Source organism: Ochlerotatus camptorhynchus, unplaced genomic scaffold (genome assembly GCF_037179485.1).
Source record: "Ochlerotatus camptorhynchus isolate MF236.1 unplaced genomic scaffold, CSIRO-AGI_Acam_v1.1 ptg000334l, whole genome shotgun sequence".
Classification (NCBI taxonomy): domain Eukaryota; kingdom Metazoa; phylum Arthropoda; class Insecta; order Diptera; family Culicidae; genus Ochlerotatus; species Ochlerotatus camptorhynchus.
This window is the reverse complement of record NW_027040822.1, coordinates 95,032-119,395: the sequence shown is the minus strand read 5'-3', so window position 1 is coordinate 119,395 and position 24,364 is coordinate 95,032. Positions and strand designations below refer to the sequence as shown.

The following is a 24,364-nucleotide window of genomic DNA, read 5'->3' as shown; positions in this document are numbered from 1 at the left end:
GAATGTAATAACACAAAATAAAAATGATTATAATGTAGATGTGCGAAGCCTCAGTAGTCGGGGAAGCAGACGGAACGAACCTCACCTAGGTGACGGTAATTAGAACCCTCCCGTGGGGAAACTGATCCGTGCGACCATTATGAGTTTATCTTTTCTTTGTTCGAAAGTGTTGTCCTTTAACCTATCATTTAAACAGGTGCTGCGCTGAAAAGGGGCAAATGTCGACAGCAGAGCTTTCAATATTGTTTGTTAAAAGTGGAGCATTTATGTAATTTTTAAATTATTCTAGTTTGAGTTTGAGTTTGATAGAAGACGGCTTGCGAACTACGAATGATATCAATTCATGTAATTTGAAATATTTTTAAGGGTGTCCGACCATTTCGTCGAATGCCGTTTGGCCGAATACTTGAGAAGACTTCATCCACTTTCGAACTATACCAATACGGGAGATCCATCCAGCTGAGATATCCCGACGGCCGAATGAAATTTCTGCTATATACCAAGTGGTAGATTTTGGCTTCTTTTAAGAAGGTTACTAGTGCTGCCGAGGCCGGAGTATCATTCCCGAGCAGATCCCTGATGCTGGGAGTTAAGCAGAGCGACTCCCGAAGATTTTGGAACTCCGGGCAGTTGCACAGGATGTGTTCGACGGTGTAGGGTACCCCGCAGATGATGCAGCTTCTGCGGAACAGCAGGCCACCATAGCCTCGAAATCACGCGTTGATCCTCTCAGGTTGTCCAGTTCGCTCCATGCTTCAGTTGACTCTTTGAATTTGAAAAATGTGGAACGCTTCACGATTTTGCGTGTCATCCTTGCGCAGGGGCCATACCAATCTTCTCAGTATCGTTCTAATTTTAGTATATGTTCAACCGAAGTTAGGTCGTGTCAAAATGACGGGAATAGTTAATAGTTAAGATTTCACGAAAAACGATATTCTTTTAAACAAATGCACAGTGTATTGTACTGGTAATTAATGATTCATAAACATGGTATTGCCTTTTTGCATCACAGTTGGTTCCATTCCGATGAGTGCACAGTAGGCTCTGACCGAGAGCCGAGGTTTTTGCTTTCGCTTTTCGCTGTCATGAATTTCGTGTTTTCCGAATATCTGTTTTTGGTGTAGTGAATGCGGGAAAATGATTTTAATTTGATCTTGATTTATAGTGAATATATATAATATATAGCTGCCCAAACAATTTCCATCGTGTTGCTACCGCGCTGCGTTGTATAGGGTTGTGCTTCAGTCGTTTTTTTGTGCTCCGCCCGCGCACCAGGAGGAAGAGTTCTATCGATTTTTTTACGTAGGACTACGTCTTTGTGGACTATACTTGGGTGCAAATCAAAAAAATGTGTGAAGAAACAGTGTCCGGTTTAATCACAACATTTTCTTTAGATTGAATGTAAGATTTGTTTGATAAAAGGATGATAGTTGTTTATCAATGGTTAACTATTGAAAATTAATCAACGTTTTTAGCCGTAATCAACCAATCACGAACCCGCTCGCTATGACTATCGAGAGAACAGAGAGAAGAGCTGGCGCCACTCAATGTAATTTTTTTTTTCTTTGCTATTTTCTATTCATTGACCTACATCAGCAAAATATAGAAAAATGTGCGGCTTATGCCGTGGATACTCTTAAGACTCATGCTCAAAGTTTATCATATCCGGGAAACGAAGAAAATTTGACTGCAGTCATCGTTTGGCTGTCGAGTGCTTAAAAAGGGTGTTCGTTGCGTTGTACACTAAAAACGACACACTTAGAAATACCTAATCTTACACGTGACGGAATCCATCTTTGACAAAAAGGAAGAGACGTAAACAAACATGTCATGTAAAATTAAGTGTTCTGAGAATGAAAAGTTCGAAAGTACGTTTGATTGAGCTTAAATTCGCGTCTATTATGACTCAATTTTGTGTCAACATTGACGCTCGTATATGTCAGTCTCAGAGCACCTAAATTTGCATTAATTTTTCTAAGTGTGGAAACTAAGATAGTACGTAACTTTTATTCAGTTGTGAGTCACTTTTGCTCATTCGTATGGAGAAATTTCTAAAAGCGTAGGTCACTCGTCGCCTAAGAAATTTCTCCATCCAAATGAATAAAAGTGACTCATTCTTTTCATTCAATTTCAGTGTAACTTGCCATCTCGGCTAGAAAAAAAAACGTGATTCAGATGCATAAGGTCTATTTGGGTGGTCAAGCTCGTGTGAAATTTGCATCAAACTCCATCAAATTCCATGATAGCACGACCAGAAAGCAGGTATTCAGTGAAGTTATTTGGATGGATAAGACCTGGGGGCAAGACAGCTTTTGATTGTGTGTAATATTTGAGTTAATTTTGAGCAACTTTGAGTAACACGAGTTGCTCAACATGCGATGCATGCGAGGGGTGCGACACATCTAAATCTCGATTTTAAATGGTTGAAAAATCTCACTCTAGCGAATCAATCTACGAAAAATCTTTTTTCATTTTTTGCATCTAAACCCATCTACTCGCTTCGTTCTCCACCTTTTTGCAGGAAATCTTCAAAATCACAATCAATCGTGTTTCTATCTATTAAGCGCGAGTGCATCTCACAACAGCAAAGCAAAAAATTACCTGCATCTTAGATAGAGTCGCCCCCCTCGGATGCATGGTAACACAGCAACCTTTTTGTGTTTATTACCGAACTGTCAAACAAAGGCGTTCAACGGTGATAAATATTTCTAAATTCTGCTGCTTCGCATTATCGAATGGTGAATCCTGATAAATGTGGGCGTCTTAGTGGAATACCTGTATAAATAAAGAGATCAAAAGGTGGTTTACACTGGATAACCATCCATAGATCCTATGACCTTCCTAATTCTTCGTGCCAATCCTTTGTAAGCCGTTTTCATCTGAATCTAGTGCAGCCTGTTATCGGTCGACGTTGTCCATAGCATTTGCAGATTCAAAATATGAGCAATTTACTGAAGTACATTTTTGGTTAAATTGACTGCAGTTTGAATCTTTGAGAGGTATCAAACTTACGACTACAGCTTTGTAATACTATTCTCTGACTTTTGTCTGAATGCCCAAGCATTAGGGCAGAACTTTGAGGCAGCAACCTCATAGTTCTGCACTAATACTTGGGCATTCAGAGAAGTCTATTCTAGAACAATAATCCTTGTATTAATTTGGTTGATGGTTGTCATTCAGAAAAATTAACTATAAGCAATTCTATTTGCCACTAAGCTCGAGCCGAGATTAATAGAAAAGCAAAACATTGTCATCGTATAGTCATATTTAAATTATATGTTTCGATCACACCAAATTTAGCTCCCATCCATCTTGAATTATCAACTTATTCATGTTTATTTGAAATGCTGAAATTTGTAATGTGTAGACATGCATAACCTCTGCTTTTTCAAGCACATGAAGCCTCATAATCTAATTTCTAATTTCTAAACGCGTTAGTTATGTATGCACTAAGTGACCTACGCTTTTAGAAATGTCTCCATACAAATGGGCTAAAGTGACTCACAACTGAGTAAAAGTGACTCACTCTCTGAGTTAGTTTTGTTTTCAGTATTTCTACTAGATAGGAGGTTGCTGTCTTTAGAAAAGTTATTCAGATGGATAAGACCTATTGTATACTGGACAGCTCAGATTAGAATTCTCATATCTGTCGGATCTTATGTACCATTTGACTTCTGATTACTTGCTTTAACTTGACTGCTCTGCTACATAGAGGCTGCAGTCTTGGAAAAAGTTGTTCAGATGAATACAACGAATTCCGAATTTTATTGTTATTTGGAACAACTGGAATTATGCGTTTGTCTTCCACTTCTACAACCCATATTCTCTACTTTGTTTGAATCGAACGGTCATACAAAAAGAAATTAGTATTTATATTTCCATGAAGCTCTTCTCAGAACTCTCTATGATTAATTGATTGGTTGACATTCAGGATACTTTCAGCCGTATGCTAATCCGTTTCTGGAAAAGAATTAAAAGGTATCAAAAGGGACCGTCCTTGGCTTAGTTAAAGTGTTGGATAGAGAATTATGAACATTGATCATTAGGGATAAAGTCAGCGATTAAGTTTGTCATACTAACTTTGCATTCACCTCCGAATTCCCTTATAGAATGCTCTCTGGAATTTCTTCAAATTTTCCTTTGAAATTCTTCTCTTAATCCCCATCTTCCGAATTATATTGGACTTCACCTTTAGTTCTCCTTACAATATTCATCAAATACGTCTCAAAATAAGCTATAACTTTTAGTTGAATTCCTTTAGATTTCACCTCAGAATTCCTTCATAATTATCCCGAAAAGTCCTCTAAAATTCTCCACAAAACTCATTTGCATTTTGTTTAAAATTCTGCACACAATTCTTCAAAGTGTCTGAATCAAGGGGTAAGTAACTCAGCACATTGTCCCGAAATCAAATTCGGCACACCTTCGACATACCTTCGGCACAATCGCGTAGGCATTGGATTGTTGTAAATAAAATGGGAGCACTCACAACATTACGTGCTGTTTGACTGTATATTCAGGAACATCCTCTAATTGAATATACCAGAGGAACTCCGACCAGCAGTTCACTTATAGATCTAAATACGAAATGTAGGTTTTAGAGAGAGCTCACGAGAAAGAGGCAGTTAATAAGACCCCATTAGTACCTTTAACTCAAATAATGCTGCAACTCACCCAAAACAAACTACAGAAGTCATATTCGTCATCCTCTATAGTCGGTCTCCAACAATGTTTCCCACCGGTTCCAACTCTTTCCGGCCACTGATAGACCGTTGCTTTCGCATCACGAAAGGCTAGGTTTCTGGTATGCCTTTGAAGGCATTATAAACCCCTAATACCCCGTTCACATTACAGCGTATATCACGTGATATACGCTGTCTTGCAATGAGCACTCATACATCTAGTTTTCACTGGAAATCCTATGTATGAGTGCTCATTGCAAGACAGCCTATATTACGTGATATAGGCAGTAATGTGAACGGGGTATAAAATACACGACTTTTATTATCCTTTGAACACAAAACACCAAAATGTTGCACACCCGCCACATTCCGCGTCATAAATCAATCCGATTTATCCCTGCGATTTCAAACCCAAACATTCAAGGTGTCAGAAATACCGGGTTACCGGGATGGGTATTTTACAAACAATCGCAGCTTGCTCTATGACCGGCACAATCGACACACCTGCGGCACGCTGACAAAAAAGATGGCCCAAGATTAATGTACGGAGTTACCTACCCCATGGTCTGAATCCTAAAATGTTGTACTAGCCATGATTTTTTTTTATATCTGAGATCTTTAGAATTTTAATTTTTCGTTCTATGGGAATTGAAAATTCTAGTCTAGTCTATAAATTTCATAGTTGGAGATGTTAATTTCAAATAACAGACTAAAGTGGTAATTTGCTGGACTTGCTCTGCAATTTCCAAACCTACGACTGGATGCCTTCCTTCAGATAACAACTTGAGTGGGGTAAAATCGATAGAACTGTTTCAAACGCATCGTCGGCGATCATCCCTTTTTGCCAGTGGTGGCGGGGGGAATACCCCTCACCATCCCTCTCCAACGGGGGAGTTTGGTAAAGAGAGATGATCAAACCGATTTGTAGCTTCCTAAAAAGTTGTCCTTGCTCACTTTCTACTCTCTAGATACAATTTTCACACTGCCGTACTCTAACGGAACTATCAACTCTATACTTTCATCTCCTCACCTATCGTATAAAAATTACCACTTTAGTCTGTTATTAGAAATTAGCATCTCCAACTATGTCAATCCTTGACTTCACAATAAATTTCGAAAATTTTCTCATGTTATCTTCAAAAAATTCTCAGTTCGAGTTCCCAACATTATTCCGTTGATCTAATTGTTTAATTGTTTTTAAAATAAGTTATCAAGTTACATATATAACTTTATAAAATTCGCACAGTACTGATCAGCTAAAGGGTGATACGGTCAAAATTTGGTCAAGGGAAAACGCGTGTAAATCGGTGAAATCGTTTATTTAAAAAATCAAATTAAATTTCTTTTTCAAGTTCAATTAGTATAAAATTCAGGAAAAATATTCAGTTAGGCTTCCGCTTTTCCAAATCCGAATTGCCGGGCCTTACGCTTGACCCCTGCCATCAGATTTTGTACAGCCACCTTGTCCACCTTCTTCGCCGCAGAAAACCAGTTTGCCTTGAACTGCTGCTCGCCCTTAGCAGTTTTTTTTGGTCTTCTTTAGGTTCCGCTTGACAATAGCCCAGTATTTCTCAATTGGGCGGAGCTCTGGCGTGTTGGGAGGGTTCTTGTCCTTGGGAACCACCTGCACGTTGTTGGCGGCGTACCACTCCATGGCCTTTTTACCGTAATGGCAAGATGCCAAATCCGGCCAAAACAGTACGGAACAACCGTGTTTCTTCAGGAAAGGCAGCAGACGTTTATTCAAACACTCTTTCACGTAAATTTCTTGGTTGACAGTCCCGGAAGCTATGAAAATGCTGCTTTTCAAGCCACAGGTACAGATGGCTTGCCAAACCAGATATTTCTTTGCGAACTTTGACAGTTTCATGTGCTTGAAAACATCTGCTACCTTTCCCCTTCCTTTTACCGTATAAAACTCCTGTCCCGGAAGCTGCTTGTAGTCGGCTTTGACGTAGGTTTCGTCGTCCATTACCACGCAGTCAAACTTCGTCAGCATCGTCGTGTACAGCCTCCGGGATCGCGCTTTGGCCGTCGTATTTTGTTTATCATCGCGATTTGGAGTCACTACCTTCTTGTAAGTCGATAGTCCGGCTCGTTTTTTGGCTCGATGCACGGTTGTAGACGATACACCCAGCTTATTTGCGGCATCTCGGAGAGAGAGGTTAGGGTTTCGCTTGAAACTACCGGCAACTCTCTTTGTCGTCTCAGCGGCTTCCGGTTTTCGATTTCCCCCCGATCCAGACTTCCTGGCTGTCGACAAACGTTCCCCAAACACTTTAATTACATTTGTAACGGTTGATTTGGCAACTTTTAGCGATTTTGCCAACTTTGCGTGCGAGTAGCTTGGATTTTTGCGATGCGCGAGCAAAATTTTGATACGCTGCTCTTCTTGCTTGGACGGCATTTTGACAACTGAAGAGTGAATTCCAAAATCAAAATAGGAGCAACATTCTACACACACACACCTTCAAAATGAGGAGTGTTCAGGTTTTTTAAATGCAAAATTGAAAGAAATACGTCAAGTTGATATTGACCAAATTTTGACCGTATCACCCTTTAAGTGCATTTCAAAAAAATTAAACGTAAGCAAGAGACATTTAAAAATTCTGAGACTCTCAAATCAATTTTTTGTAAACTAAATTGTGGAACATTATTTGATAATAAGATGCAAACTTGCAACTTCACGCAAACTGAGCAGTTCTGATATGTATATATCACATTTATTTTATAAACATAGGAATAGGGAGGGCTTATTAGAAACTTCTCACCAACAAAGTAGTACTTTTATAATTAGTAATAATCGAGTTATACTTAATTTCATTCAAATGAGTTTTGGTACAATTTGTTAGCATACAAATGTTGTCAGCCATTTTTTCATTTCCCTTTATTAGTTTTCACTTGATTTTGAACTTCTGGTAGACTTTCTACATTGGTTAGAAATTTCGAAGGTAATGTTCGCGACCGAACCGTTCGCTCCGGAAAGACTGCCAAATGAAACCGAACGACGCACACCAACAGAAGCAGCGGCAGCAGTAGAAGCGACGCACACCAACAAAGGCAACCTACAAGAAGAAAACGTAGAATAGCGCGCAACGCTCCGCCTATTATACGTTGTCGGATCGGTGAATGAGTGTAAATAAAGCAGCCCATTCGTGAATGAGCTCAGTTAATTTTTGTATTGCACACGGTTAATATCGGAGAATAAAAGATGAAAAGTTAAAATTTGTCCTCCTTTTATTCTGCCGCTTTCGAAACCGCATTCGCTGGACTGGTCGACCAACTGCTTGTTTTCCGCCTTGACGAGGAGAATTCACCGCCTTGGTGCCAAGGAGCGCGCCAACATATGGTCCTACCGAACCGGATAACCAACCAGTGTCGTGTCGACATTGAATTCCAGTGTGGAAAAAGTGGATCAAAATGCCGAAAACGAGAAAGTTTACCAAGCAGGAGGCAGAAGATGATGCCAAGGCAGCATTAGTTCACCAGCGTCGCCAAATTCAGGCAAAGGTGACAACGATAAGTCGCACACTTGAAGAAGCTGAGGATACTCCAAGTAAAATTTGTGCATCGCTCTTGAAAGTGTTTTCGAAAAAGCTTGAACTTCATTACAACGAGTTCATTTCAATTCACCAATCAATAGTTGCTTGCACACCCTCCAATGAGATTGAACTGGAAGATGATGCTTTGGATATTTTCGACGCTCTCCATACCAACACGCTTGCCTTGCTTGAACTGCTCACCGAAACCATTTCCCCTCCCGGTGCTAGAGGTGTAAATCAATCCGTGATCATCCAGCAGCAATCACTGCGAGCTCCAGTTCCCACATTCGACGGGAAGGTAGAGAATTGGCCGAAATTTCGGATGATGTTTGAGGATATTGTCGGACGGAGCGCCGATTCGGATGCAGTTAAGCTGCATCATCTCGATAAGGCGCTAACGGGTGATGCCTCCGGTTGGATTACGGCAAAAATGATCGTTGACAACAACTTCAAGCAAACCTGGCAACAGCTCAGTGACCAGTACGAAAACCCACGAGTAATCGTCGATACGCATCTCGAAGGTTTGCTCGAGATGAAACCGATGACCACCCGCAACCATAAAGATTTACTCGAGCTAGTGAAGACATTCATCCGTCATGTTGGCGGTCTCGAGTACCAGGGACTGGAAGTTGATGAACTATCTGGTCTCATCCTCACGAAGATCCTCACTTCACGATTGGACGATCAAACACTCCAGTTATGGGAGAGGACACAGCAGCATGCCAAGCTGCCCCAGTACCAAGAAACTGTGGCCTTTCTTCGAAGCGAATGCCAGGTGTTGGAAAGGTTCCAAAACCGGCACCAGATGACGGCAAAAGAGCCATTTCCAAGGCAACAACAGGGTTCGAAACCAACTAATCAGAAAGCCCACGCTGCAACGACTGTGACCTACAGCAGTTCCTGCCAGGTATGTAGTGGCTACCATCGCCATTTCGAATGCCCGAAGTTCCATCAAATGTCACCGGCTCAACGGAGTGAAAAAGTGAAGGAGTTGAGAATCTGTTTCAACTGCCTTCGCCCTGGTCATCGAGCCATTGATTGTTCATCCAAAAAGACGTGCTCTCGCTGCCAGAGAAGACACCACACTCTGTTGCATGAAGAAGCAGATTCGAATACAGTGGAGGTGGCACCAACCATCCACAATGAAGAACCAGCTTGCCAAACCTCTTCCGAGAACCACTCGGAGTCTCAACGAGTCACCGAAACTGTTGCGTCGTGTAACCATTCTAAAGCTGCCAAAACCGTTATGCTCATGACCGCTGTGGTGCGAATCAAGGATTCTCGTGGATGGACAACTCCCTGCCGTGTTCTGTTGGATAGCGGCTCGCAAGTCAACTTCCTATCCAAGGCAATGGCTGACCGCTTGGCCACCGAAAGACGACCTGCACATTTACCCATCGCTGGAACAGGTGGGTTCAAAACCTACGCCAAGGAGAAGATGATGGTGGAGGTGGAGTCCAGGCATTCCGATTTCTGTACTACTATCGAATGCCTCGTAGTTCCTGAGATAACGGGAGAGATTCCAGCAACGAAAATCAACGTTTCGGCGTGGCCAATCGACACCGATCTACTTATGGCAGACCCCAACTTCCACACTCCTTCCGATATCGATATGCTAATCGGTATCTCCCATTTTTTGCAATTGCTAAAGACGGGCCGTATTCAACTGAGTGATAAGTTACCTGAACTACAAGAAACCCATTTAGGATGGGTAGTTGCAGGAGACATCGACGACGTGTCAACCTCCCAGCAGTGTCTAGCTGCTCTGACGGATCCTATTTCTGAAGTCCTTCGCCAATTCTGGGAGCTGGAAGAGATCTCTGAGTCAGTAACACAACCCAGCGAGCAAGATGAGTGCGAAAAAGTATTCCAGTCTACCCATCGTCGAGATGAGACCGGCAGATATGAGGTGAGTTTGCCATTCCGCGAATCGGTGCACGAGCTAGGAGACAACCGAAACTTGGCCATGCATCGGTTCCTTTCGTTAGAGCGAAGATTCAAGAAAAATCCGGAGCTAAAGCAACAGTATTGTCGATTCATCGATGAGTATGAAGCATTGGGGCATTGTCAAGAGGTGAACGAAGCCGATGATACTCCCAATCAACGAGTGTATTATCTCCCGCATCAAGCCATCCTACGTCCATCGAGCTCGACAACTAAAATTCGAGTTGTTTTCGACGCCTCTGCCAAGGCATCCCGGTCCGAGAAGTCATTGAACGACGTTCTTCTAGTTGGAGCAACACTGCAAAGCGACATCTTCAGTATCCTGTTACGTTTTCGGAAGTATAGGATAGTATTCACTGCTGACGTTTCAAAAATGTTTCGACAGTTACGTATGGCACTACTTCACGCGTGTTTCCAACGAATTTTCTGGCGGTCAAGCCCGGAAGAACCCCTCCGTGTCCTGGAACTCACAACCGTTACTTACGGGACAGCTGCAGCCCCATTCTTGGCGACCAGATGTTTGATACAGCTCTGTGACGATGAAGGCGACTCATTTCCACTCGCTGCACGAATCATCCGCCTAGATTGTTACGTCGATGATGTCATCTCAGGTGCGAACACCGTAGAGGAAGCCATCGCAAGTCAAACCCAAATTCAACAGCTACTTGAACGAGGTGGATTCCCGGTCCACAAATGGAGTTCTAACACAACAGAAGTTCTAGAAAACGTTCCAGAAGCCGACCGTGAGAAATTAGTACGTCTGGACAACACCTCAATCGACGTTATGAAGACATTGGGATTGATCTGGAGCCCACAACGAGATGAATTTGTGTTCAGCACCAATCAAACCGATCGAGAAGCAAGCCATCCTACGAAGCGAACAGTGTTATCCGAAATTGGCAGACTGTTCGACCCACTGGGCCTTGTGACGCCGGTAACCATTATTGCCAAAATGATCATGCAGAGGATTTGGAGATCCGGTCTCCCGTGGGATACCCCGTTGGAAGGAGAACTTCTACAATCCTGGAAACAATTCCGTGAAGCCCTACTCCTGGTAAGCGAAATTAAGATTCCTCGATGCACCATTTCTTCTGATGCCACCACCATCGAAATCCATGGCTTCTCCGACGCCTCGGCGGCTGCTTACGGAGCGGTCATTTATATTCGCTGTATCCTACCGAATGGTAAGGCTCGACTCAACATGCTGTGCAGCAAATCCAAGGTCACTCCGATAGCTGAATTGAGCATTCCACGCAAAGAATTACTCGGTGCCCGGCTACTTGCCCGGCTACTCGTAAAAGTGCTGGACTCCCTTCAACTAGATGTATCGCAAGTTGTTCTGTGGTGCGACAGTCAGGTGGTACTTGCCTGGTTGCGGAAGCCGTTATCATCCCTTGAAGTGTTTGTGCGCAACCGCGTAGCAGAGATTTTGAAGAGCACCGAAGGCTACACGTGGAAGTACATCAAATCGAAACAAAACCCAGCAGATTTAGTATCCAGAGGTCAATTTCCACACGCCCTGAGCACCAATGAACTTTGGTGGAATGGGCCGACATTTCTAAGCACCGCGCAGTACCAGTCGGAACTTCCCGATGACATCGCAGATGAAGATCTTCCGGAGTTGAAAAAGGTAAATGTAACTGCCATTCCAGTCGTTAACGAGGAGAAGATGGAAGTATTTTCTAGGTTCAGCTCGTTCAGAAAGCTTCAACGGGTAGTCGCGTTGGTCCAGCGATTTATCCGTAACTGTCAACTGAAATCTCGCAACGAACGAGTCCTCCAACGTCATCCTACAATCCAAGAACTACGCTCGGCTTTACAGCTGATTGTAAGGGTCATTCAGCTTGAAGCTCTGGGTGACGAGATTCATCGTGTGACATCCAACGAACCGTGTAAGAAAATTGCTGCTCTGAATCCGATTTACAACGATGGAGTGCTGCGCGTTGGAGGAAGGCTTCAACATTCCCTGCTACCTTTTGAAACCAAGCATCCACTATTACTTCCTAAACATCCGATCACCGATCAAATCATCCGTACATACCACGAAGAGAACCTGCATGTTGGTCCAACTGCCCTATTGGCCGCTCTCCGATCACGTTTTTGGTTGCTGGATGGAAGGTCGTCCGTCAGGAAGATTACCAGAAGCTGCATCACATGTTTCCGGTCGAAGCCTAAAGGTTCTATTCAACTGATGGGAAATCTGCCGCCCTGCCGAGTAACACCCGCTGAACCGTTTTTGAAAACTGGCATTGACTATGCCGGACCAGTATTTGTGAAGGAAGGTCGTCACAAACCGAAAATTGTCAAGGCCTACATCGCGGTGTTTATCTGCATGTCAACGAAAGCTGTCCATTTGGAATTAGTTTCCGACATCTCTACCGCCGCGTTCCTAGCTGCACTTCAGCGCTTCGTCAGCCGACGGGGCATTTGCCGAGAGGTCTTTTCAGATAATGGCTCCAACTTCAAGGGAGCCAAATCCGAATTACATGATCTATATCTCCTATTTCGCAGCCGCAATGCCGTTGATGAGATAGCATCCTTCTGTCAGCCAAAAGAGATCTCCTGGAAATTTATCCCACCGGAAGCTCCTAACTTTGGCGGCCTCTGGGAGAGCGCAGTGAAGACCGCTAAGTATCACCTGAAGAGAACTCTAAAAAACGCCAAATTGACTTTTGAAGAGTATGCTACAGTCCTTAGCCAAGTGGAGGCTATAATGAATTCCCGGCCTCTCTGTTCAACATCAGATCCAGACGACGAAATTTTGACACCGGGCCATTTTTTGATTGGCCGTCCTCTGATAGCCACGCCGGAGCCTAGCTACAATGAGATACCAACCAATCGCCTATCAAGATGGCAGTATCTACAGTACCTCCGTGAGCAGTTCTGGAGACAATGGAGCCGGGACTACTTGTTGAACCTGCAACTGAGGGGAAAAAACCGCCAAAGACAACCAAACATTCGCCCTGGTATGATCGTGGTGCTTGAGCAGAAGGATATCCCACCGCAATGTTGGAAGATGGGAAAGGTCGTCCAGATTTACCCAGGTTCCGACAATTTGGTGCGAGCGGTAGACATCAACGTCGAAGGTTGCATATATAGACGAGCGGTATCCAAATTATCCGTCCTTCCGATTGCTGACAATGAGGACCAAAACATCGATTCAGTGAATTCTTCGCAGCCTGGGCGGAATATGTTCGCGACCGAACCGTTCGCTCCGGAAAGACTGCCAAATGAAACCGAACGACGCACACCAACAGAAGCAGCGGCAGCAGTAGAAGCGACGCACACCAACAAAGGCAACCTACAAGAAGAAAACGTAGAATAGCGCGCAACGCTCCGCCTATTATACGTTGTCGGATCGGTGAATGAGTGTAAATAAAGCAGCCCATTCGTGAATGAGCTCAGTTAATTTTTGTATTGCACACGGTTAATATCGGAGAATAAAAGATGAAAAGTTAAAATTTGTCCTCCTTTTATTCTGCCGCTTTCGAAACCGCATTCGCTGGACTGGTCGACCAACTGCTTGTTTTCCGCCTTGACGAGGAGAATTCACCGCCTTGGTGCCAAGGAGCGCGCCAACAGGTAAGACACGTCGAAAGGCCCAACAAATATAAGGGAAATGGCTCTAATGATGGCCTATGGATCTAAGATGGGGCCCATTGCTAAAAATCTGCTATTTATCAATTTTATTTTATCATTGGGACGATACTAACGGATATTTTTGGTCGATATTGAAAATGTAGTCGATTGCTGAATTTATGTATGGGCCCAAATTAAAAGCAGTTAGGCCGACATTACATCCATTTCCCCTTTGTATCAGAAATTGGAATATGTAAAAAAATTAACTAAAATATATCTTTCTTTTTCAGTATGTATTCTAAATCTCTGGGCACAAGGGTTTATCAAATCACTACAAAACATTTTCTGATATATGATTTCTCGTATCTACTTATTCCTGATTATGTAATCGCAATACGAGCTGAAAAGCTACAGTGACCTAGTGATCACCATAGCTCAAGTCGTCTGTCAGTTTTGTGTATTATATGGAGAGCTCAACCATAATATGCCATAACTATGCACACCTAAAGTCTAATTTCGCGCAGTTTTTAAACTTTCTAAGATAATTATAAATGGTTTATAATTTGAATTTATTTGTACATCTAGGTAGGTATTAACCACTTGTGAATAGGAAAAATATAAATTTAGATAAAAATATAATATACTTCAAAATTTTGGCGAAATGTGGGGAATTAGGCGCTGCGCAGAATTATGACAGTTTGCGGTAAACTTACAAAAAATATATAATTATTGCTTGAAGAGTCCAAAAATGGTCGTCATGATGGTTGATATTCCCTATCATTTCAAGTTTTTTTGGGGTGGTTAAAAGATAGGGTTGCCACAAATATTAAAACTTTAATATCTCCTATATAAACAAGGATTGAGGTACAGTTTTCCCAGTATTGTGGGCTAACTAGTCACTATTATGGGTCAGTCAGTTCTTCGTGTTAATCAAATTTAACGGGCCCATAATTGTGGGTGATCCATAATACTGCGGTGACTGTATACCGTACAACAATGTTTTGCATGGTTTGTGGTCCTCTATCACCCTGTTTCGGGAGCTCCACGAGTGGATCAGTTTTACGGGTTTATCCGTAGAACTACCGTTTAGATTTAGATTTCTATGGATTTTTTAGATTTTTATGAGTCTTTTTAAAAGTGTCGAAGAAGAATTCTCAAATTTTTGGCTAACTTAAAAACAAAATAACTGTTTGAATGACAGTTTTTGGGAAATAGCATAGCATAAACCAGGTTACACAATCTCGTAGGTGGTACGAGTTCCAAACTGTTGTTAAGAAGGAGATCCTCCTTCATCCGTTGCTGTTAGATAGTAATTTGTGATTAATTACTACCTCTTAGATAAAGGATGTGTCTCCCTCCAACAGACCAGAGCTGTTCTGGCCACGTCCTTGCATCTGGTGGGGAAATGGGAGGAATTTTAGTCCGACACTTACTTAAGAGAGATGCAAAGAACTTTGCGACCCCTCATAAGTGTCACGGGAAGGGTGGATTTTTGTTAGTAGAGAGGGTAAGCCATAGGATACGCCCAGCCGGCGTTGCTGGCAATCGTTATATCAAGCATTTAATAAAAAGAAGCTGTAAGTAGTTTATCTGTCCGTTGTTGCTGCCCATTACCTAAACATATTATTCAAAACAGTCTTCAGATTTTGCAATTAAGAAACGTTATCAGCTCGATCCTGTTGCTCCTTTTCGCCTGAAAATGTTTGTTGATCCCAAACATATGCACAATTCATTCTGATCGATAGGAGGTTCTCATGTGTAAAAAGTTATTAATAGTATGTGGAATCGTATATTAGAATGAAGATTCGTCCTTGACCTAACTTCCACTGGCAGTGGCATTATGGATAAAATCTGCCTGCAATCACTTCTCATGAATGCAAGAAGCTTGAACTCGGGAGTTAGAAGGTGACAGCTCTACCGCAGCTACAATAGCCCATTTCAAGAACGGAAGCATTCCAAAGCTATTTTCACACATGATAAGCCCTGCTCTAATACATTATCGCTGCAAATATACACCATTGATAATGTACTGAAACTTTCAACCAAGCAGTAGTGCAATACTTGATTGGCGCGTATTTAGAAAGTTTTGAAATGATCGTCTTGAATTAGATGGATATTTCCTATCGAGGACAGAGGAACGAAAAGGTAAATAAACTTAGCTGAGCGTAACTACGCGTAGTCTAGAACAGTCGGCACCACATGGAACGGATAAGAATTTGTACATTTTCACTTAATGCACTTTTCAACATCACTTCTGTACTTTCAAATTAACACTTTTTAAAAATGAAATTGAAAATTTATAACATTTTCACTAGAACGAAAACGACGCAGCAAAACAAAAACATGTCATTTTCGCAGCGCGGCCTACTTCAATCACCTGAATTACAGTTTTTGGGAAATGGGCATTAAATTTAGCAATAATTATTGCAGTGGGAACAACTTTACCTATCTACGGATCGTACTCCATAAAAACTTAGCAACACCCGTCACTTAGCGATGTAGAACAAACTGTCAAATTCAGCTTTCCTGGAGCGAACCTTCCTTGGGTTCCCAAGGACGAACCAGCCAATGGCTCTAAGTCTCTTTAATAAAGAATCCTAACCTAACCAAACGTTCCTGGGGCTGTAAACTACTGAAATAAATTTTCATTCGCCACCTCCTGCATACATGAACTTGACATCTATCTTCATCTGACCGCTTTCTCATGCATAACGAGAAACTGTCGTATCGATTCTTACGATGATACTATTTTTCAGCATAAAAGGGCCAGAAAAGGCCACCAAATAAATCGAAGTACATATTTCGCAGGAAATGTCTCTGCCGGATGATAGAGATGCTACGTAACGCCGTTCCGTATGTCTGCTCAAGCATTTCAATACATAACCGAAATGAAATTGTTAACATTAGCATACTAACGGTTTCGTGTTTTTTTTTCTTCGTTTTTTTCTTTCACCAATTGCAGAGAATAGAGGAACCCTTCCTATCGTCGGTATCGAACACACTGGGCGATCGATACACGCAAAACGTCGAAGGAATTTACAAGCTGACTATCAAATTCATAATCGAAAATCTGGTCGCAGGGTATGAATCAAGTGCCAACAATAACGAGGACGTCAACAATGCGAATTTGTCGACGACGGGGGCGGGGCCGACGACCAGTGGGGGCAAGAAGACATCTTGAACGACAGCTTAGCAAAAAGTGTGCAACAACAGCAGCGTAGTAAATGTAGCATAGAACCCGAAAAATTCCAACCGTTGTTGAGAGTGAGCATGAAACCGTTTGAGCCGAAAACGAGACAAGTAGGCCATGTGTGTAGTGACGAACGACACGCTGTTATTATCATTATTATTATTATTATCGTGAAAACTGGAGCGAGCATAAATGGTGAGACAATGTCCAACAATAACGCGGAACACAAGACCAACAAGGAGTGAAATACAACGGGCGAAGAGCAGCCAGCTCCTTGAAAAAAAATCTAGAACCTTCCCGCCTACTCTATGAACAATTGCTACAAGAAGACACTCTACTCTCTCTATCTCACACACACACAAACACTTTTTGTATACTACTCTCAAAATAAGCAGAACTGTGCAGGACACTCGAAACTTTTTTGTATGCATTTAAACATTTATATAGCAGGAACAAAATAGCAGTGGAGCAGGATAAATAGACAGAGAACGAAAGGGAAAAAAAAGATTAAAAAAAGAAGTAAATTGACGGAAACCAAAAGCAGCAGCAACAGCAGCAGCAACTACAAACTTTTTTCGCCTGAACGGCCAACAACCGAACCGTACCATCATCGGAGCATATGCAACGTACCTTGGAGGGACACAGCAAAAACCGGACGGACGAGCACCATGTCATACATCTTCATATCTATAAAGCGGTCACTGGATATCTTCTCTCCCTCCCACACCTGACTTACCGGCTGACCGACCAAGGATGACGACAACGCGGCGCAGCTAGTGTTCCCGGCGTGGGTGACTGATGATAGAGATAGCGACAGAGCGCGCGGAATCTTGAACACTGGAATTGTACGGAAAGGACGGACGATATAGCCGAAGCATGAAAAGCGTTTTTATTGAACAAACATACATTACATGTGTGCACGAGTATAGATGTAACCGAGCGAACGCACATATGTACAGTTAGTAGGACATGCATAGAAAGCCATGGAAGAAACGGGAATAGAAACCATCCCATCAAAGTAGGCCGGGAATGGTGAAGTTGACTTCTACCCGTTAGTCGGCGGCGACGGATGGTTGGGGTAGACTGGAGACCGAAGGTAAGTGAGTGTCACATTCAACCAAGGTTGCAAAGACTCATTTCAGCTAAAACAATGTTTTTCTAAATTATGAAATAATTAGATGCCATGATCAAATTTTGAATTGGTAGGATACAAGAAGAGGTTGCAAAGAATGTGTTTGACATATTAAACCTGTTTATTTCACTTCATGAGAGTCACAATCAGCGATTTTTCACAAACTCACTCACTCACTCACTCACTCACTCAGCGATCAGCAAATCGCTGATTGTGACTCATAGAAAGCAAAATTTACAGGTTTTATGTTTCCAACGCATACTTTGTAACCTCTTCTTGTAAGTTACAAGTAAAACATGCCATCATACCATCTTTTGGTTTTATTATTCCGAAAAACATTATTTTAGCTGAAATGAGTCTTTGCAACCTTGCATTCAACTACTGTTTGTTGCTGGTCCAAAAGAGTCGAAAAGCGCTAGAACTTACTTTTCGAGGTGGGTCAGGATGTGTGAGAAGCAGTGGAGCTCGGGAAATAACTGCTAAGAGCCGGTCACTTCGATTTAGTGCTTCTGAGCTGGAGCAACAGGTTGACATTTATTAAACTATTTACCAGCCAAGGTTGCAAATACTCCTTACAGCTGAAACATGTTTTTCTGAATTATGAAATAATTAGATGCTATGAACATATTTTTTTATTTGTGAGATACAAGAAGAGGTTGCAAAGCATGTGTTTGACACATAAAACCTGGCAATTTCGCTTCCTGATAGTCACAATCAGCGATTACTCACTCACTCACTCAGCGATCAACTGATCGCGTGTTGTGACTCAGTTTATATATCAGACTCATACTTTGCAACCTTTTCTTGTATCATACAAACTAAAACTATCTAGCGTTCAGAATCATAAGGGCCTGACTACAATGATCGATTCATCAGTGCGTTTGATGTTGTTTTTCTTAACTTAAACAACCTGTTACTATATTGTATTGGGAAAAAAAATCGAAAAGTTTGATCACCCTTTCATAGCATCTAATTATTTCATAAATGCGAAAAACATTGTTTTAGCTGTGATGGTATTTGCAACCTTGCATACCATACAACCAAGACAAAGAGCGCGAGGAAAGCACACCATAAAGTAAAGGAGAATTTGAAATCCTTCGCATCGAAAGTTGGCCATGACTTGCCTGAATTCAATTTAAATATACAAATACAGGGCACCCGTCGCGTACGCACACTTCACTTCACTGCACGATGTGATAAGGCTCATCAATTCTTGCGAGTTGTTGTTGGTAGCCGAAATGATTGATAATGCCATAATGAGCTCTTCGTGCCCTGTTCCGCCGAGTCAACGAGGCGAGATGAAGCCGTTGATAATGATGACGGTTGACAGGCAGGCAGATGCACGCATATTTTACGTATGGTAATCGAATCGTCATAAGACAGCAACAAGATGAACGAGCTTATTGAAGCGGGCTGTGGTGTGTGTTAATGTCTCGTTATTATGAGGTGCAATGGCCTCCATCACATGATGCAGTTGTAGTGGAGACGGATGGTGGTTCGTTTGCAAAGCAACCTTTTGAGACGGTTTTAAGGAAAAGATTGATAGAATCCACAAATGGCCGATTTGCCTTGTAAAATCCACAGGACTGTCATCTGCGAACAACTCGAGTGAAGCCGCATTTCTCTGGTGCTCTGGTGCTAATTTGACAGGCTCAGCCCTTTTCCTCCACGTTTCAGCTTGGTACATGTTTAAATTGATCATCTGTCGTCGATTTCGAATAAACTTGATGAAAGCCGTTGCCACCATACTTTGGCTTGCAAAAGCTAACAAGCAGTGGATTGAGAAATTATCGGAAAACCTTAACCGAGTGTTTTCAAGTAGCAATTTAATATTCAATTTGAAGGCAATTTATCGCATCGTAGCAAACTGCGACCTAATCGGCAATCACAGCATACTGTGATCACTTTGCATACAAAGCCCTCATTCAATTTAATTTTCTAGATGGCATAATCCTAAAATCCAACCAAAAAAAAATCGACGACAGTCCAATATTCGCCATAAAAAGCCATTCGAAAAAGCACCAATTTGTTTCAATCGTGGCGATAACCGCTCGTAAAGTCAATTTCAAATTTCCCAGAAATCGAACCGAAGGACTGGTAACAAATGACAATACTCAAGACTATAATCTCTCGCATTCAATCTCCGACCCACCCACACACAAACACACATACACTCGAATCAGCGATTCCCCTCTTGTGTCAGGTCGGAGATTCAGAAAATCATAATCAATGTGACAGATCTGCACGCTTACGGTGGCTATTTTTCTGTTGTCCGATGAGACATCGTGGGAAAAAGAGATTCAGCCATTTTTCCAGAGAACAAAAAAAGTGACGAAGGAAGCATTATTTATTCTCCGTCAGTCAGCCTCCGCGGAACAGTAATTGCGTAATTGAACATTTGTCAAAACTCTACATGGAATCACGTCTCAATCTATCTTCTCCTGTGCGAAAAAAAATGCTTGATAGTGTTATGCATTCAGTTGAGAATACAGGAATCTCCCGAAGTGTGCGGTGAAGAGTTAATATTTTGTATGTGATTAGTGTCAACCAACAGTCAAATTGATTAGATAAGAGCCGAGAAACAACGGGGGTTAGACTGCACCAACCACCCACAGTGCTCTTCTGGGGACTCCTGTACTTTTTAGTTTTGTTAGACACGCACGAATTTGTGAACAGATTTGCCGCATAGCACAAGCTGGAGTAAACGTTGAAATAACTCAGAATAAGAAAAAGGGAAAGAAGCACACAAATTGGTATTTGCTAAAATGAAAATAAACCAAATTTGAGCGTTACGACAAAGGACAAAAATAATTAAGCATGACACGGAAGCGTGTCGGTGCGGTAGGATGCTTCTCCGGTTTTCGATGCCGCGGCATGGAGGGTGATGATGCGGCATGCTACTGCCCTTTTCCATGGCATGCTAACTGGGCCATTTGATTTTCCTCATTTTGTTTGCTCGAGCGAGTGTCTAGAACAGGGATGCCAGGTAAAACAAATCTTCATATCCAGATGGACAAAATGTCTTCAACGGTACTTTTCAAATGTTTGACCCGGGTGGGGATCTGTGTTCAGATTTATAAAATTGAAGCTGTACAAGAGTTTAGAGAAGTTAACGGAACATTATTATTTGATCTTACTTCAATCTTCAAGAAATTACTTAGAAGTATAAGAAACTTTCTAGAAGTGTAGCAAATGTTGTAGTAGTTCAGATAACTTTGTAGAGGCTCACCGAACTTCGAAACATTTCAGTGAACTTCAGGTGCAGAGAGTTTTGTAGAAGTTTAGCGAAATCTGTAGAAATTTTCAAATAAATTGAAATTCTTTGAAGTTCAAGGATTGTTCTAACCTTAAACAATTTCGTAAGACTTTTGATTTCAGGAAACTTCGTGAAATTTTGGGAATTTCATAGACGTGGAAACTTCGTACATGTTTGGGAAGCTTCGTGGACATTGTTTGTTGATGTTTGATGGTCTTTTAACAGCTCAACAACTTTATAGGCGTTTTGCGAAGTTCGTAACTATTTGATCGAATTTCTAGGATTGCGTAAAACTTCATAGAAGTGCAGGGAAAAAAATCAGGGAAGAGCAGTAAAGTTCAACGCAAAAGTTAAACAAGCTTCTTACTTCTTCGTTCCAGTTTAGAGAACTTCGTAGCAGTTTGTCAAGGATCTTACTACAAAAAAGTTCAATGAAGGTCCTGGAAGTTTTTTGAACCTCTGTAAATCCCAGATGTTCAGGAATATTCATAGAAAAGGATGAGGTTTTTTTTCTGGAATTTCGGTGAAGTAACATCTGTGAACTTGTGAAGATCTTGTTTGAATTAGGTGAGCTTTGAACAAAAATATGAAACATCGAAGAAGTTCAGGAAACTTCGTAGAAGTTGGATCATTTTTATTCTTGAATTTAAGATAATTTTTTAGATGTTCAGGGAACGTTGTAGAAGTTATAGGATATTCTCTCGGATATTTTCCCAAGACGACAGGTTGTTCAGGAAGTATTCAAAAAATGTATAGGTAGACGAAGATTTCAGTCAAGTCCTCTGGATATTTTTTTCAAGAGGTTGTTCAAGTAGTATTCGGAAGATCTCCAATTGTTCATAAATAAAAATGACATCTTTCAGAAATTCTTTGGTTGATTAAAGAGTATTCAAAGATTCTGAAAATCTTAAACCATAAATTTTAATGACGTCTCTCAGATATTCTCCAAAAATGGTAGCTCAGTGAAGGGGCCGGTACTGCCTATAATCGCATATCAGTCCCATATGGATTTTCGTCAATTTTAAGATTACAACGCTATCTACTATCAATTAACATCTACTTTCATATTATGTGGTAAAACTACGGACTTTGATCATGAAAAAGGTGAAAACAACATCAGTTGGTTTGTCCCATCAGAAAAAGTATTTGCATATCAGTCCCAACCTGAAATTAAATCGCCCAGACGTCAAGTTACCGCTCTACTTTTTGAATTGCCATATTGTTCGCTAATATAACTAAACAATGCAAGCTTCATTACAACTGATTTGACAATATTTGCCCAATATGGGAAATTTTAAATCTTTGAGGAGGTCTTCAACTACACTCGGTAACGCCATATTGATAAAAAAAAATTGCCTACCTGAAAATCACGTAAATCTCGTTTCGCTGAAATATCGATGTCCCAAACACACTAACACAAATACTTAGTTCTGTTTACGTGAATATACGGTTGATTTCACCAAGTGACCATGACTTGTAATGCAGGCTATAGTTACTAAAGTCACGTTACATTTGAGATTCTCTAATTACAGGTCGGCTACGTGGTATTTCACGTAAATCGGACGTGAAGATTTTTTAGAGTGTAGGCGTTTAACATACACTCAAAAAATTTATCTCATATCTAATGGATGAGATCCATGTAAATTTCACATAGTTTTCCTGTGATCACATAGTAGCAAATCCCACCACAAAATCACATGAATATTATGAAGCCGATGAAATTCATTTGCAAAATCACATAAATTTAATGGGATCGCATAAATAATATGTGAAATTCAGATGAATTCCATTAATTTGGATTATGGATGAAAATCATGTGCATTTCCAATGGAAGCTACATGCAAACTTTTTTCAGTGTAGAGAGGGTCTAGTATAAGAGAGGAGCGGATTCAAACCAAACTTCCTTGGCAACCTATGCCTAGGTGATGTCTAGCAATACAATCAAGCTAGCCGCTTGTCGATTGGCTCTGGCTTTGACAGTTCGTTTGGCTCAAAACCAGCTAGTCCGCTCCTCTATCTAATAAAAATAACCATAAAAGAAAGCTTAACGACATGTTCGGGGTATCATCCAAACCATTTGTGGGATAGTTTACCCATACGGGATACAGTTCGTTTATGGTATTTGTTTATTAGGGCTATTATACTAGCCCCTCTCTAGTTTGACAGTTCGCTTCTCTCGTATACTTGACACTCGCTAGTTTGCACGGTCCACCCGGTTGTGGGTGGTAGTTTGAATCGGCAGGTTTTCCTGACAAACGAAATATGAAATGCGTAATAAATAGGTGTGTCTGTACGATTGTTCGCGGGTGATTATGCTTATATGGAAAGAGGATAATTCGTTCACAAAGCGGGTTTGGTGCTTTTTTATGGCCGCACTGAACGATTAGTTCTGCAGCACTCATATTTCATTTGGTGACGCTAATTTGACTAATAGTCAGTCAAGTCCTTTTGGACTCATTATCTACAATTACTGCCAATGTATGAGAGCGCTAAAATTAGGGTAGAGTAAGGTGGGGCAATAGTTCGAGTGGGGCAAAAGTTTGCATTGAGGTTTTCAAAGCTCGTCCAAAATAAAACATACTGTTTGTGGGAGAGAGTTTCTGCTGTACGGTTGCCACAATGCGTACAGTTTTCGTCATCTACTCGCCGCATCACGAATAGCAGTTTGCGGTGCTCTATCTTCTCGTTCACCAACAAGTAAAGCTTCGTCCTCTGCGCTGAAATAAGTTTCCTCGATGCAATGTTTCGCCATATGCGTGACCAGCCACTTGCTGGACTGTTACGTTCCACCCTTGGTAGCTCAGTGTGCTGGACGAAGTACTGGTGAATTTGATCGGTGGAGGGGTTCTGTTGGATTTGGTGGGGAATTTGGGATAAGTTTGATAGGATTTGTCTAAGGTCGGGAAGATCTATTGAGATGGCTGGGCGGGGATTATCGTGGAAAAGAAGGGATCTATAAAAAGGAAGGGATTCGATCTCTTGTAGGTGTCGGTTGATTGCGAGTGACTTACATTTCAGAGCTGGTAATTGCAGCTTCAG

General features: G+C 41.5%; 2 protein-coding genes and 1 non-coding gene across 10 annotated transcripts in view; 1 reads left to right on the top strand and 2 right to left on the bottom strand.

Moving 5' to 3' along the window:
• The window catches only part of LOC135708757 (neuroglobin-like), a 193,795-nt gene extending 175,739 nt beyond the window's left edge, over positions 1-18,056 (top strand). For all 8 annotated transcript variants that reach the window (XM_065230903.1, XM_065230899.1, XM_065230902.1 and 5 more), the window contains one exon: positions 16,710-18,056. In XM_065230903.1, coding sequence (XP_065086975.1) covers positions 16,710-16,928 — 219 coding nt within the window. In that variant the 3' untranslated portion in view covers positions 16,929-18,056. The remainder of the gene's footprint in view (positions 1-16,709) is intronic.
• Positions 1-24,364, bottom strand: part of LOC135708744 (putative uncharacterized protein DDB_G0286901) — a 197,130-nt gene that overhangs the window by 161,704 nt on the left and 11,062 nt on the right. The gene's annotated exons all lie outside the window — the stretch shown is intronic.
• On the bottom strand, positions 777-881 carry LOC135708783 (U6 spliceosomal RNA). Its single transcript, XR_010518312.1, has one exon. It is a non-coding gene; the product is annotated as a U6 spliceosomal RNA (small nuclear RNA).